At 43.5% G+C, this 16,078-nt stretch overlaps 1 protein-coding gene across 1 annotated transcript in view; it reads right to left on the minus strand.

The window, feature by feature from the left end:
• Window positions 1–16,078, minus strand: part of Cmya5 (cardiomyopathy associated 5) — a 97,145-nt gene that overhangs the window by 32,579 nt on the left and 48,488 nt on the right. Inside the window, exons 3-6 of the mRNA XM_076552068.1 lie at window positions 12,584–12,679; window positions 10,174–10,407; window positions 8,526–8,548; window positions 2,334–2,452 (exon numbers count right to left, since the gene is read on the minus strand). Of these exons, the coding sequence (XP_076408183.1) occupies window positions 2,334–2,452; window positions 8,526–8,548; window positions 10,174–10,407; window positions 12,584–12,679 (472 nt within the window). The remainder of the gene's footprint in view (window positions 1–2,333; window positions 2,453–8,525; window positions 8,549–10,173; window positions 10,408–12,583; window positions 12,680–16,078) is intronic.

Consider the following 16,078-nt stretch of genomic DNA (forward strand, 5'->3'; position numbering starts at 1 on the left):
GCATAGGCACATAGTAGGTCTTAAACACCGAAGTTATGACAGGTGTTGCAAACATGAGTGAACATGGAGAAAAATGTGCTCAGTGGAATAAGCCAGTTACAAAAATATATGCTCTTTTATTCAGGGCATTGCAGTCATCAAACTCAGAGAAGAGGAGTGGCAATTTCTGGGGTCTAGAGGAAGAGGGAGTTGGTATTTAATGGACACAGAGATTCAGTGTTGCAAGATGAAATTCTGGGGGTCTATGGTGGTAATGGTTGACAAGACTATGAACATACTTCATGCTACAGTTATATACAACTAAAGATAGTTATGATGCCAGGTGTGGTGGTACACACCTTTAATCCCAGCTGCAGGGAGGTAGAGCTAAGCAGATCTCTGAGTTCCAGGCTAACCTGGTTGAGTGCCAGGCCAACCAGGGCTTAATAATGAGACCAAAATAAATAATAAAATTAAAAATAAAATAAAAATGAGTAAAAATGTGGTAAATTATTTTTTAAAGATTTATTTTCTTTTTTATTATGATATACATGTGTGTTTCTATATGGGCACATGTATATATGAGAGCTGGTGCCCCTGGGGTTTAAAAGAGAGCCTCAGATTCCCTGAAGCTGGAGTTATATGCAATAGGAGCTGAGAATCAAACTCAGGTTTGATTATTGCTGAGCCATCTCTCCAGGCCCTAATATGGTAAATTATATAAATTTATAATTTGAATTATTTAAATTGAATTTAAATTTTAAAATAAATCTAAGATCCAGAGTCACAGAGACCTAGCTATCACTCCATGGGTAGTTTTCTTCTCTTTCCTTGTCTTGGGGGCAGTGGATAAGGTACAAAGACTCTGAGGCCAGATCCCCCGCATCTCTAACCAGCTGTGTGGTCCTTAGCAACATGATGTTTTGCTGTGCTATCTCCACACCTGTCAATGTGGATAATAACTAAAACTTCCTCCTGGGGTTGATGTGGGAGTCAGAATGACTGGCTCTGTATGTTTCACTAGGGCCCAGCCTCTGTGGGGTCTGAATAAAAGGCAGGTGCCACTGCTTCTCACAGCGGGAGCTGGCATTCTGTGTAAGTCAGCAGGAGCCAGGTCCTCATGGGGCCTTGTCTCTGAGTGGTTTCATTGGTCACAGAACAAAATATATAGGCCCTGGGCTGCATAAAAGCAGACACAGAGCGGCTTGGGTGCTTTGTAGGGGTCTTTCCCACAGTGCTTCACACCTCTAAGACCATACACACTTCCTGGGGTGATGGCTAACAGTCTCTGACTGTGTCATTCTGTGGCCTCTGAAATATAGAAGAAGCCCTCCTGTTGAGCATCAGGCACTCAAAACTCTATTCCTGTAAACAGGCAGCTGTGTACAGCGAAGCCTTAAATGCTGCTGCTCTATTTATCAGCATCTTTAGTTTGTGGCCGCTGCTCTGGTTCAATGCGCCCAAAAGACACACGCAAACACCCTTCCATGTGAGACAGCTCTGAAGAAGATTCATTAGGGTAGATGACTGAATTGTCTACTTCTTTAAAGGTGTTGGGGCTTGAGTATTTTGCAGGGGGGTGTTTCTGGGAGGAGGCTGTCTTTTTAAAAGACACGCCAGCTTCCGGCTGGTCCCTAACCAGAACCGTGCCTACAGAAACGCGGGTTTTAAACACAGCGGCTGCCGGTGAGGTAAATTTGACAAGGGTACCTCTTGATGAGGACATCTGAGCACCCGGTACAGTACGCAGCACTCAGTAACCAGGAAAACGGCAGCTTTGAGCATTTAAATGCTGCACTGCCTTGTTTGCTAAAATAGAACATTAAAAAATAATTTGAAAAGCTGGCGGAACGCTCTGACAGCTAAGTGGGAAGCTCCTGGCTACAGACCATGATGCTGAGCTGTGAGTTCTCGAAGCTAATCTGTTTGGTTTGGGGTGTGGGGGGGGGAGTAAATAAAGAAGAGGAGGAAGGAACGGAGCTGAAGAGGGGAAAACTACTTATAAGGTAAAATTCGTTCACCGCGTGTGAAAGTAATTGATTCCTTTTTACTTATCTGCTGGGGCGCTAGTGTGAAGCAATTCTCTTACACGGAGGGGGAGAAGTTTTAGTTTAAAAAAAAAAAACAGAATAAAAGAAGAGGGGACCTTTCAGTTCCATTCCTTTCATGTCTTCTCTTCGGGGAGTCACAGAGCTTCCAAGGGAAAAGCCCGGCATCACAGAGATGAGCGGCTGGCCCCAGCATCATCTCAGAGTCTCGCTGCAAATCTTTACAGCCCGCACACATCTCCACCCAAACAGTCAAGCGGGACCTGCCAAGCTCCATCGAGGTAAATGGTATATTAAAATGCTCACCGGCCACTTGTTTCAACATCTGGTCACTTCGCGCCGAGCTGTCCTCATAGTGCTCAAAAAGCGAGAAGGCGGCCGGCATGTTCTCTAAGGAAGCTGTGCTGTCCATGGCGGAAAGCAGCCTGCAAGGGAACAGAACTCCGCTAAGTCGGGAAAGTATGCACGACACGGAACCAAAGCAGGTCTTCCTGTTCAGCTCGAGGCTGGCGGGAGCCACTGTGGTTTGTATGAGGCAAGATTCCCCCCCATCCCCCCACCCCAGATATCCCAAAGCATCAAGAAATGCACTAACTAAAACCCATTTATTCTCGGACTCCTTACACACCTGGTGATACCAGAAGTCTCATCCCCAGGCTCTCACATTTGAAAACTTCCAAATCATCTAGCCTTGGATTCATTTCTTATAAATGAGCCCTGAACATGGCTTCACATCCGTGACTATTTTATTTCCTAAAGGACAGATCCTGGGCCAGTCTGGAAATTTCCATGCTATAGGGATGGCCCTGTTGTTCTCAGCCCTCAGCACCAAACTACCAGTCATACTAAAAATAAATGCTCACCTACTATGTGCCAGGCTCTGTTCTGGGGCCTGGGGGTCTAGCTGTGAAAGCAAGGCCAGCCGTCTTAGAAGACAAGCTCAGCTTCCAAAGGGATGGGTTCTGCAGACCCAAGCCCTTCTGGGGGGGGGGGGTGCCCACTCACTAGCACTAACACTGAGCATTTGGAACCAGGCCTGACACAGAAGCACGGATACAGGAAGAACAGAGACGGGCGCGCTCTGAAGGGGAAAGACACGAGTGGGGGTTTTTACCAAGTGACCTGTCCTTAGCCAGAGGGGCCTCAGAGCTGGCCAGGGCTCCTTGTTTAGCACTCTCACACAGGCCTGGAATGCTCTTCTAGCAAGGAAGTCAGCTTTGAGGAACTGCACGGGCTTCCGTCTCTGGACTCTTGGTTTTCCACCACCAGACCCACCCTGAGGCCTTTGTACTGGCTCTTGGTACTCTCTCCTCCCAAATTCACTGGCATGGTGCCTTCCTTCGCTTAGCTCAGCTCTGTTCAAATGTCAGCGCTGTGGAGAGAGGTTGAGAACTGGGCAAGGCCTGTCCCCGCCAACCTGACTGCAGCCCCGTTTCCCTGTGGGTTCATTTCCTGGTAGTTATCAAGGCCTGGTGTGTTCTTTAACGGCCAACTTCACCAAAATATAATTTGCAAGGAAGAAAAGACTGTCTTATTCATTATTGCATTCAATGCCTTATTTGATGCATAGTAGGCAATTAGTAAATATATCTTGATTTAATAAGAGGCCAGTGGTTTAATCTGTGTAGAAATCAGGATCTCAGGCATAGTAAATCTGGAATTACAATAAGGGGGAGAGATTATGAAATATTTAGAGTATTTAACACTTACTAGTGTTAAACATGATGAAATTCACTGCTATTTGATTTGTGGGGAAATGCTTCTGTGAGGACTTTGGGGTATTAAAAAAAATGAGCAGGAATTTCTGAGGCAGCAGAGAGAGTAAAGGTATTGCAGATGGTAAAATGCCATGGGCACCGGCCAGAGATGCCAAGGACTGTGGCTCTCCAGGGAGCAGAGCACACCATGGAAACAGGGACAGATAGGAAAGGGGAGAGTGTTTGTGACTCGATGAAGGGCCTTTCACACACACTGAAAATTTCTATTTTTATCTCTTAAGATAAGGACAGTCACAGGATTGTTTACGTAAGGGAGATGTAGACAACCCCGATTAGCTACTGAGGAAAGATCAGAGCCAGTACACAAGGTAGGCAGGGGAGTGAGTCGGGAGGTCCCCACACTGATCCAGATAGGGGGAGATTAAAAGCCTACATTAAAGCTTTGGGGGTGCGGAATATGGAAATAAACTAGGGATGATTTTTTTTAAGTGGTGATCAGGGTTGGAGAGGTGGCTTAGCAGTTAAGAGCACTTGTTGCTCTTGCAGAGGACCCAGGTTCAATTCCCAGCACTCACATGGTGGCTCACAACTCACTTCCAGGGGATTCCAGTGTCTTCTTCTGAGTTTGGGGTTCAGGCATGCATGTTATGCACAAACATACATGCAGGCAAAACACCCATACCAAAAAATTTTAAAAAAAGAGTAAAAATGTGACCAATATGCACACTTAGCCATTCCAATGCATTTCACTGACTAACTCTACAGAGGCTGTCTGCAGATACCACAATACATCTGAGTTTTCTCTTGTAAACCAACCTATTCAATTTTAACAGCAAATTGATATCCTTTTACAAGTCAGTCCTACAATGGTTGAGACTCTCCTGTTCATTATTATAAGCCAGAAGAACAAAGCATAGAGGGACTGCATCCCCTTAACAGAACAGCATTTATAAAGCAAAAAATGTGTTGTTCAAGATATGCAAATGTTGGGTCTAAATATGCTTGACAGCATTCCTTAATTTAATTTTAGTGCTGAGAAAAATCAATTAATGTAAAAGCACTGTCTTCAGAGATATAATGAAGTGAGGGAAAAAGCAGGAAGAAAACAGCTAAGAGAAAATAAACTAGACTTAGCATTTCCTGTAGAAAGGAAGGAGAAGTTGTCTTGAGGACATAAAGTTGTGTGTGTGTGTGTGTGTGTGTGTGTGTGTGTGTGTGTGTGTGTGTTCCTATTTATAGAGCTTTCTTTAGTTGCTCATATTTCTTACCAAATCCAAGAGTCCTTTATTTTACTGCATTAAAATATTGGCTACCCCAACACCTACACAACTCATTGAACATGGAGGTATCAAACTGATGCCTACCTAGACTCTCCACCCCTACATTCTAGTGTCTTTGGTACAGGAGTGTACTTTGCATACAACCAAAAGAGAAGCATAAACACCAGCCAATCCACAAATGCTTTGATCCATAATGGTGTCCAGCCTACAAGATATGCTAGGGCAATGGTGGCACAAAGCTTGTGGGAATAACCAACCAATATCTGATTTGACTTAATGTCCACTCTATGAGATGGAACTCATGCCAAACACTGCTTGGGTGACCAAGAACCAATGACTAGAAAGCCCAGGGACCTAGGATAAAACCAAATAATATTAGTCTAAAAACAGGAAAAAACAAAACCAAAAATGCAGTGATAAAATGACTCCTAATGATATTCTGCTATACCAATATAGATCAATGCCTTGTTCAGCCATCATCAGAGAAGCTTCCTCCTACAACAGATGGGAACAAATACAGAGACCCACAGCCAGACATTATGCAGAGAATGAGAGACCTTGGAACACTCAGCCCTAAATGAATGTCTCTGCCAAACCCTGCCCCCAGAGCTCAGGGAACCCCAAGGGAGAGAAGACAAGAGTTAAGAGCAGAGGGAATGGAGGACACCAAGAAAACAAGGCCCTCTGAATCAGCATATAAGCAAAAGCTCATACGAACTCACAGAGACCGAGGCAGCATGCACAGGGCCTGCATGGGTCTGCACCAGGTCCTCTGGGCACGTGTTATGGCTTCCAGTCTAGTGTGTTTGCGGGTTCCCTGAGTGTGCAAACGAGTGGGTCTCTGATTCTTGTGCCTTCTTGTGGGCTCGTTTCCTTCTCTTGTTGGCATGCCCTGTCCAACTTTGATGTGACAGCTTCTGTTTTTATCTTATTATACTTTACTTTGTTATTTTTGAAATGAACAAAGGAAAGAATGAATGAAGACCTAGCCACTAGGGTAAAGGTTAACAACTGAACTGTCACTTAGACTTTCTGGGAGAGGGAAAATCAGTTTCTCCTACGGAGTGACACTGGGTATATCAACCACTCCAGGACAGGCCTCGTGCTGAAGAGTAGTTGACCAACATATAATGGACTCCACTGTTCTTTTGTGTGCTTTTATTGGTTGCAGTTTGGTGTTTTATGTTTTGTTGTTGTTGTTTCTGTTTGGGTGCTGTTTTATTTTGTTTTCTTGTTTGGGGGGCTGTTGTATTGGGTTTTTGTTTAGTTGGGTTTTTTTTTAATTTTTATTTATTCTTTTTTTATATACACTAGTGTTTTGCCTGTATGTATGTCTGTGTGAGGGTGTCAGATCTTGGAGTTACAGGCAGTTGTTAGCTGCCATGTGGGTGCTGGGAATTGAACTCAGGACCTCTGGAAGAGCAGTCAGTGCTCTTAATCACTGAGCCATCTCTCCAGCCCTAGTTGGGTTTTTTTTTTTTAAGACGGAACTTAAAATTAGGTGGGTAGGGCAGGGAGGGGGAGAGGATCTGGAATGACTTGAAGGAGAGCAAAAATATGATTGACATTGTATTTAAATTTAATTTAAAAGTTATTTTAAATAATAAAAAATATAATAAAAGAAAAAATATTGGTTATCCCAAGTGTAATTCCCCTGTGATAGGCAGCAGTAGTAAAGATGAATTCGTTGTCAATTGCGAGTAAAAAAGAAATTAATTAAAATGACATGTAAATTACCAAGTTAAAGAATAAAACCAAAGGAATGGCATTTAGTATGCCAATGGCCATCTATTCATATTAGTGGTAATCAAGTATTTAGAAAGTAAAACCATCTTTCAGCATCTTTAAAGTAAAAGCATTTATAAATTTTCATCCACCAAATTTTCTTCCTGATCATTATCTTACACATGTGGATGGGATAAAAATAATTCAATATGCATCTCTATTGTCCAGTGTATGTGAAATGGCACTATAAATCCACATATTTTTAAACTTAAAAACCAATAATTACATTACTGATCTTTAAGTTAAAAAAAATATGGATCACTGCTTGGGTGTGAGTTTCTGAAACTCATCCATGGGAACTGGTAGGGAGACTCACACTAACCTACAAATCTTCAAGGCGTGGGGGTGGGGCTCCCAGGTCTGGGACATATGTGTCATCCAGAGGATTCAAGCAATGTCAGTTTTGGAAACGGCTGGGCCTGAGGACAGACTGAAACTTTCACCCAGAGGTTCTCAAGCCTGCCTGTCCATCACAATCACCCACAAAGCTTTGAAAATGCCCAGACCACACTTCAAACCAATGAAGCCCCAATGTGAGGGCATATGAATCAGACAGCATCAGCAGATTTTGTTTTGTTTTGTTGGTTCTGTTCTTGTTTTTCAAGTCAGGGTTTCTCTGTGTAACTCTAGCTGTCCTGGAACTCACTTTGTAGATTCAGCCGGCCTTGAACTCAGAGATCTGCCTGCTTCTACCTCTGGATCGCTGGGATTAAAGGCATGCTCTATCACCCCCGGTTTTAACGTTTCTTAAGTAACTATTCACAGTACAGCCACTGTTATAAAACTCTGGTCAACTAGTACCAACACTAATACATAAATAGGTCTTATAAAGTATATTGGTACTATAGTATAAGCAAATAAGAGTCATTCCTGTGGCTTCATGTATCTGAAATATACATCCCAGATAAACATTTCTGATTTCAGTCTCAGCTATTTACTCGCTGCCACTGAACTTCAGTAGAAATAAGCCCAAGATAATATTTATAACTTAGAAAAGGACATTTAAGATGCCACTAACATGATAAGACCCTGGGCTCAACTAGCAGGAAAGATCTCAAGTTCTTATTGTGAGGCAAAAGGAAAAGGGGTGAGATCAGTGTTTGGATGGCAGCCGCAGATGACCTGGAAGACAGAAAGCTGATGTCTGTGTCTTCATGGATGGTGCTATCCAATCATGTTGGTGTTTTGCCTCTCAGAAGAATGAAAAATCTCTTAGACTGAGTGTTAAAAGCATCATCAAAGCAAAACCCGATCAATAGCGTAAGATTCATTAGATTAGCTGAGCCGAAAGGGAAGATTAAGTGCAGAACTACCTTCTGAAGAGAAAATGAGTGAACATGCCATCAGGGCGACATAGGTTCTAAAATTGTCCATGGAAGCAAAGAATGATTGCTTCAGATGCTCATATTTAACCAATAAGTCTAATCATTTATAACCTTTTTTTTTTTATTATTCCACAGCAGGAAAGATGGTTGAGATTAGATTGAAAACACAGGCCACATCTCAGGAAAGCAGTTAAAAATCTACACTACGATAAGTGTTGTTTAACCAAAGCACATGCAATTTCCTTCTGAAGCTGTCATTTACGTTTACAAGCACTACATGGAAGAGTGAACACCCAGCAGCTCCCTTGACGGGTTTTTAATCGGCAGCTCAGCCTCCCCACCCCCAAGCATCCCCCCATGCTCCCCTCAGCCCTGCTCTGTTGCATATACCTTTCATTGATTTCCTCAAATGACTTGGGTTGGGAGAGGAGGAGGAGAAGGAGGAGGGAGAGAGAGAGAGAGAGAGAGAGAGAGAGAGAGAGAGAGAGAGAGAGAGAGAGAGAGACTAATTAACAACAGAAAGTAAAAGTAACCAGGAGCATTAAGATCAAACATCTTTACCCCAGGCATCCCTGAGGCCATTTGTCTTTGGGACTTTGGGTTGACTAGCAGGGAAAGTGGTACTCGGAAGGTGAGGGTTGTGTGGAGGAGGGAGGGGCCTTCATTTGCAGTTTGCCTTGCTCTCTTTGATGGGCAAGGCAGACAGTGAGCTGTTGTAGTCTATTTATTAACAAGTAGTTTAGAATTCTGTGAAGCAAGGGGAAAATAACTTAAGTCTGTTCCATGTGGGCTTTACATATAATGGGATCAGCAGTTATCTTTGAGGGATATCCTCTCTATATTTCCAATATTCTCCATCTTTTCTAGAATGGATAAACATCACCACCAAACGCAGAAACAAATGTTTCCCCCCTCCTAATCTGTTCTCCTAGAAAGAAAGAAATATTCTTCATCAAACAAAGGTTATTGTGGAGCACAGAGTGTCTTATTAATGTTATACTTCATAAGAGGGTTCTAATTTAAAAATATTAAAGCTTTGCTTTAATTAAACATAAAGCCACACGATGGTTTTAAATTCTCCTTTGAGGATGGCCATATTCACTTGATCTAAATTTTCCCTGGCTAGAGGTGTCTCCAGAGGTCAATCATGAACTTTCATAATGCCTATTTTTGCCTCAATCTATCTTCCAACTTCACTAGGAGTTCTAGGAAGATAGGGAACTCTGAAGTGGGAGGGGATTCCCTCTCAGCACAGACAGAGGTTTCCTATTTGACAATTAGGCTTGTATCTGTCCTCTGGGAAAACATCTGTATTACTCCTGGTTAATCATGGCATCTTCTGGATCATTCTAGGGATTTATGAGGAGCAAACTAAGGTTTGTCCAAGAGAGAATTGCTCTCCCCGAGTCCCTTGTTTGAATTAAGGAATCATGTCATGAGGAAGCTGCTTCTAACAATATCCCTGGCCCTATTTGAGGAAGGTGCCCCAATTAAGTCTCCCTTATACATCAAAAAGGGAACCAAAATGTTACTGTCAGCTGCTTGGTAAGGGCAGAGGGAATGGTTCATATGAGAGGTCACCTCAGATGAGAGAGTTCGTAGGACAGGCACAGGGGCCAGCATGAGGATGCTAGCTAGACAAAAGGAGGCTGGGCTGGCCCTCAGAGGAATGGCATGATATAAATAAGGCTGTGAGGGGGCTCTCCAGTCTCAGAAAGTGATCAACCTTCTGTAACATGATGATAGGAAAGCCTCCTCCCATGGATCTCTCACAGAGATCCGGCTGCCTCTGTCTCCTGAGTCCTGGGATTAAAGGTGTGTGCCACCACCGCCCACTGCTCTGTTGTTTGAAGCAGAGTCTTTGGGTATAGAACAGACAGGACTTGTACCTCTGCTTGTCCTGCCCCGGCTTCCCAAGTGCTGTGTTACAGGGTAGTGCCTGTATACCTGGTTTATAAACAAATTTAGGAATAGTTTTGAAAGCAGACGTGTGTCAACATGGGCACCAGGCATCGGGCCTGCTTCCTGTGGTACTCACAGCCAGGAACACGGTCTCGTCCAGCTCCTCAGCTTCTCTCACTATGGTCTCCAAGGTGTCCTTGGCTGTGTCCATGCTCTGCAGAAAGTGGACCATCTGGTCGTGCAGGAACTCCATCTTCTTCTTCTTCACTTCCTCGAAGCTCTGGGCTTTCTCATCGTACTGCGCCAAAACCTTCTTCATCATCTCCTCATTCTGCTCCTCCAGCCGTTTCTCGTTTTTGCTGCAGTTCTCCTAGAGAGGTGGGGACAGAGCGCTTCCTAATGAAAGAGACGTGACGCCTTGTTTGCCCCCCATCTTTTTGCCTTTGAAATAACTGGCCTATGTGCAGTTGGTTCTTTTTACTCTTTGGGGGCCCGCCACCCAGCTCCCAAATAATCACATGGAGTCTAATTCTTTCTTATGAATGCTTGGCTTATTTCTAGGCAGCTTTTCTTAGCTTAAATTATCCTGTTTACCTTTTGCCTCTTGCCTTTTCTCTTTCTCTATTCTATATACCCTTCTTTACTTCTTACTCCATGGCTGGCTGTGTGGCTGGGTGGCTGACCCCTGGAGTCCCGACTCCTTCTCCTTTTCTTGCTCCTCCATTTTACATCCTTCTCCTTCTGTTTATTCTCACTGCCTGCCAGCCCCGCCTATCCTTTCTCCTGCCTTGCTATTGGCCGTTCAGCACTTTATTAGGACAATCCACTGTTTTAGGCAGGCAAAATAACACAGCTTCACAGAGTTAAATGCAACATACAAGAATGCAACATATCTTTGCATCATTAAACAAATGTTCCACAGCACAAACACATCGTCAACTAATATTCCATAACACCTCTGACATTCCAGCCCAAGAGTTAAAATTCAGAACATGTCTAAACTTCTAGCTTATTTATCTGCTTTGCAAAGCAATATTAGCTTTGCAATAGAATTCACTATAAGAGTACCATCAAGAAAGAAAAGAAATTTCAAAATTTAAAAAGAAAGAAAAGAAAATCACATCTGGGGAGGATCCTGGCCTGTGTGATTTTCGCCTCTCTGCACCAGTATTCTCCTGGGAGGGGCAGTTTTACCACAGTGGAAGGAACTTTACTGTCCATTTGGACACAACTGGCAATTAGCTATCCTCACTAGACTGACTGAGGAAGGGGACAATAAAGCAGCTGTTCACTGATCTACAATGCACCAATGGGATTGGTCGGTCAGTTTCTGCAGTGGCCTGGAGGCCTCTTTACTTCTGATTGACAGCTACGGGTGTCTGGGCCACCTCTAGGTAAGGACAGAACATTCCTACCCACTCTCTTCACAGTAGAGGAGCAGAAACTAACAGCCAGTAGTGTGCACATTCAGCGGTGGTGCCCTGAGACACCATGGCCCGAAACATAAGACTCAAGTCAGTGGCCAGAACACTTCTGGAGGCCAAGCAGTGAGAGGCAGGAAAGCAGAGCAGAAGAATCAGTCTCGGTCTCTCACCCATGAAATGGAAGCAGTAACACCTCTTAGTAACTGTCTGAGGCTTCGCTCTCAGAGAGCATCTGCCTTAGCATGTCAGGGCCCTAAGAAGTGAGCGTCTCTAGGGGAAAAGCCTTCATCCTTAAACAGAAAGTGGCCTCAGTGCTCACAGTCAGCTTTGAATTAAGATAACCAACAATGTAAACCAAACACACACACACACACACACACACTATACATCACACAATAGATATACACTATATACTATGCAACACATACTCTACACCACACACACATACATACACACTACATATTATACCACATACACACAAGCACTATATGCCACGTACACATTCATGTAGTTAGTCTTTCTTGTTGGACATTATTTGGGCCACCAGCCCCCAAATAATAACACAGAGACTTATTATTAATTATGAAAGCTTGGCCTTAGCTTAGGCTTGTCCCACTAGCTCTTATAACTTAAATCAACCCATGTCTATTAATCTACGGTCTGCCACATGGCTCTTTACCTCTGCCCATGCTGCACATTCATGCTCCATGTCTCACTGGCTAATCCCCATGCCTAAATTCATCACCTGAGTTCCTCTCTCTGCCTAGAAATCCCGCCTAACCTCTCCTGTCTAGCTGTTGGCTGCTTAGCCAATTAAACCAATCACAATGACACATCTTCATATAGTGTAAACAAATATCCTACAACACATACACACACACACACACAGCACACACATGCCACACATATACTACATGCCACATATTACACACATGCACACACACTATAAACCACACGCTACATATTACACCACACACACACACACACACACACACACACACGCCACACATATACTACATGCCACATACACATTATAATACACATACCAAATCAGTTCCAAATAGTCTACTGTTGACACAATGAATAAGGCAGGACAGAGGAGGAAGAAGTATGCTAACTTACCTCGATAGTATTAAAAAAGGATTCAATCTCACTAACAAAAGCTTCAATCCTCAAGGATTTTTCTTGTAGGTTTTCAAGAAATTCCCCTAATTGAACCTGAAGGGAAGAATTAAAGTGTCTTTACTGTATAACATCAGAGAGACACATTTCAATCAGTGGTTTCTGGTTTCCTTAATATATTTGTAGAGCCTTACTATACCGTACTCACTAACAAATCAAATTTTAGGTATTTTCGCTGCTTCTCCTAAAAGGATTTGACACAGTTATGCATGACAAATAGTTAAATTCTGCAGGGCTGGAGAAGTAGCTCAGTTGGCAAATACCTGCTTTGCAAGCCCAAGGACATGAGTTTGAGCCCCAGAACCAACGTAAAACCAACTGAGCATGGCAGTGCCTGCTTGTAATCCAGAAATGGGGAGATAGAGACAAGCAGATGCCTGGCTCTCTAGCCAGCCAGCCTAGCCTATTAATGAGTTCCAGGAAAGTGAGAGACCCTGTTGAAGTTACAGTTTAAAAAAAAAAAAAGTGGATAGTGCCTGAAGAAAATACTTGAGGTTTTTCTCTGACCTCTACATGAATGTGAGTACACATGTGCATGGGTGTTCTTGTTTAATAAACTCTAGATTTGAATAATTACAGCTCATAAGGCCTGGCGTTTTATAGTCTGAAGTAGAACTCTACAGTGTGATTATCAGTTTGACAAGCTCTAGAATCACCTGTAGATAGACTGTAGATACAATGTGACCCACTGCTTCTAGCCCTCGCCACCGTGACTTCTCCATGGGGGACTGTACCCTTGAATTTGAAACCAAAATAGCACCCCCCCACCCCCCACCCCCCCCCCAACCCCCACCCCCCCTCCCCGTTCCTTCCTTAAGTGACTCATGTCAGGTATTTTCACAGCACCAAGAAAAGCAAGGAGCACGCAGCCTTCTAGCTAAAGTGGCCTGCCGTGCCTCAGTTGTTTCCTGATGTAACCATACCCAACCCCCATGTGCCTGGCAGAGCTGAGAGGGTGAGCAGGGTACTCCCAGCTCGGCACCCGGCGTACCAAGTGCTGCAGAGGACTGTCTACTGAATCCCAAGAGTCCAACCGTCTTGAAAGGGTTAAGGTTTGCAGTAAGCGGCAACCAAGTAGAAAATCTATGGAGTGGTGGTTGAGGGCGGGCGGTCCCTACTTTAGCCGTCGTTCTAAGCCTAGCGGCACTCTGGCCTGATAAACATAAAAAACAAAACTGAAGAACAGAGCTTCAGCGGTCCACAGAATGACGATGATATTACATGACGAAAGCCTCTTCAAGAGGCCGCTAATTCCCTGTAGGTCTCCATCCCTAACGCCCCCCACCCCACCCCACCCCACCCCCCAGGCTCCTGTGACACAGCTGCATCTTTGTGTAGCTTCTCCTCACATGTGTTTTCCCTACAGTGTCCATTTCTAGAACGTCCTCTCTGCCACTGACTAACACGATCTGGACCTCATCAAGGCTCAGCCAAGCTTCAGCTTTTAGACACCTTCCCTGGCCCTCCCGCTTCCACTCAACTACTCAACGCCCCAAAGCTTAGTCAATCAACATCCTGTACTCCCGGAAGCCAGTACCGAGCTGAGAAACCGCTAAGTCCATCTCTTCATTGTCTTTCCTTTCCTTCTCACTCCCAATGACTGGCATCCTTCCTGACGTAGAACAGGAGATCAGTAAACCCCATGACAAGGGAAAGAAGTGAATCAAGGGTGCGGATAAATAAATAAAGACAATCACCGTGATGGGGGATGGGCAAAGCAGGAAGAGCTGGGGCTTCAGGAAACTGCAGCCAACAGTCTCCGAAGGGGCGAGCTGGTCCATCTACCAGCTACAGCTTTTGTGAGATCCCTTTTTCTTAAAGTTTTAAAGATTTCCTTGTTTATGCATATGAATGCTTTGCCTACGTGTATGTATGTGCACGCATGTCTGCCTGATCAGAAGAGGGTATTGTGTCCCCTGGAACTGGAGTTATGGATAGCTGTGAGCCACCATGTGGGTGCAGGAAACTGAACCCAGGTCCTCTCCAAGAGCAGCAAGTGCTCTTAACTGCTGGGTCATCTTTCTAGTGCCCAGCTTTCTCTCTTTCTCTCTTTCTTTCTTTTTTCCTTCTTTCTCTCTTTCCTTCTTTCTTTTTTCTCCCTTTCTTCCTTTCTTTTTTTTTTTTTTTGTAAGTTGCCTCCAACTCTTAATTTTCATGGGTAACTTAATGAAAAAAAAAAAGCAAGCCTTCCTGGCTTTAGTCACGGGTTCTCACTTTTCTCCTCCCCACATTCCTTAGAGAACATAAAATGAACAAAATAAAAAAAAAAAAAACTTTAAAATGATGTTTTAAAAATGACACCATCATCCTACTTTTGAATTTTTTTTTAAATGAAAGATTTATACGACCTGAAGAGATCAGAGTATTGCTTTTGAACTTTTAAAATTGTCCATGTTTTGGCAAAACTCAGATAGGAACAAAACACAATTAATAAAAAGGTATGGAAAACTGAGCAGACAGTGACCAGTAGCTGTCAGTCTTCAAAGAAAATGTAATCCTAATGGAGCACACTTCAGTGGAGTTAAAGCACCTGACATGTAAGATATCACAACACAGGTTGCCTGGCCCCTTCCTCCAAACTTTAACCAGAAAAATGTCAAGGAAATTTCACCCTAGAGAACTAGAAGGGAATTAATTTGATAGGGGAAAAAAAAATACCCAGATTCTAAAACGCAATCCTGTTTAATCAAAATGATCCTGACAACTATTTAACAGCAACATCATTGAAGGGTCATGTGAGAACCACTGATGGGAAGGCACTGGGCCAAACTGTGTGGACCCACAGCCAAGAGTAGAAGCTCCAATGTGAGTCCAACCTGGGTACCAGTCCCAGGTTCGTCCCTCGTGACCTCAGCAAATCACTAACGCCCTGAACCCATCCCATTTTCTACAAACTGTGACGGGGAGCTATGAGAATTCAAATGTCCTTTGTAGACCAAGAACTCAACACAGGCCAGGCACACAGAAAATGTGCTCAAGTTTTGTTATTATTTGCTAATTATAAGATCATTCTGGAAGCTGTATGTAGGACGGAGATGTGAAAATAGAAGGTGACTGAGGGGTAGGTGGGTGCTCCAAGACCCCATGCTTCTCAACAGCACCCCTGGGGAGGTGGGATATGATGAGAATCAAAATTAAAATCTTACTGTTTCAAGAACTTTTTAACACTTAGAATTGGTCAGTGCAGTAGATGCATATTTAAAGGACAATATTATTGATGACAAGAAGTAACTTGTTTTGTGTGCCAATGAGAAATTATCGAGCTTAAAAGCATTTTACTTTTTTATAACATTAAGGGTCTTTGCTATGAGATAGTAAACTCGTTGGTGGCAATGACCCCATATTATTTCTTGATATCCCAAGGACCTAGAAAAATGCTCTGACACATGATATACCTGTGAGAATAATAGATAAGATAGTCTTAACTAAATTCTT

Source organism: Peromyscus maniculatus, chromosome 15 (assembly GCF_049852395.1).
Source record: "Peromyscus maniculatus bairdii isolate BWxNUB_F1_BW_parent chromosome 15, HU_Pman_BW_mat_3.1, whole genome shotgun sequence".
NCBI classification, from domain to species: domain Eukaryota; kingdom Metazoa; phylum Chordata; class Mammalia; order Rodentia; family Cricetidae; genus Peromyscus; species Peromyscus maniculatus.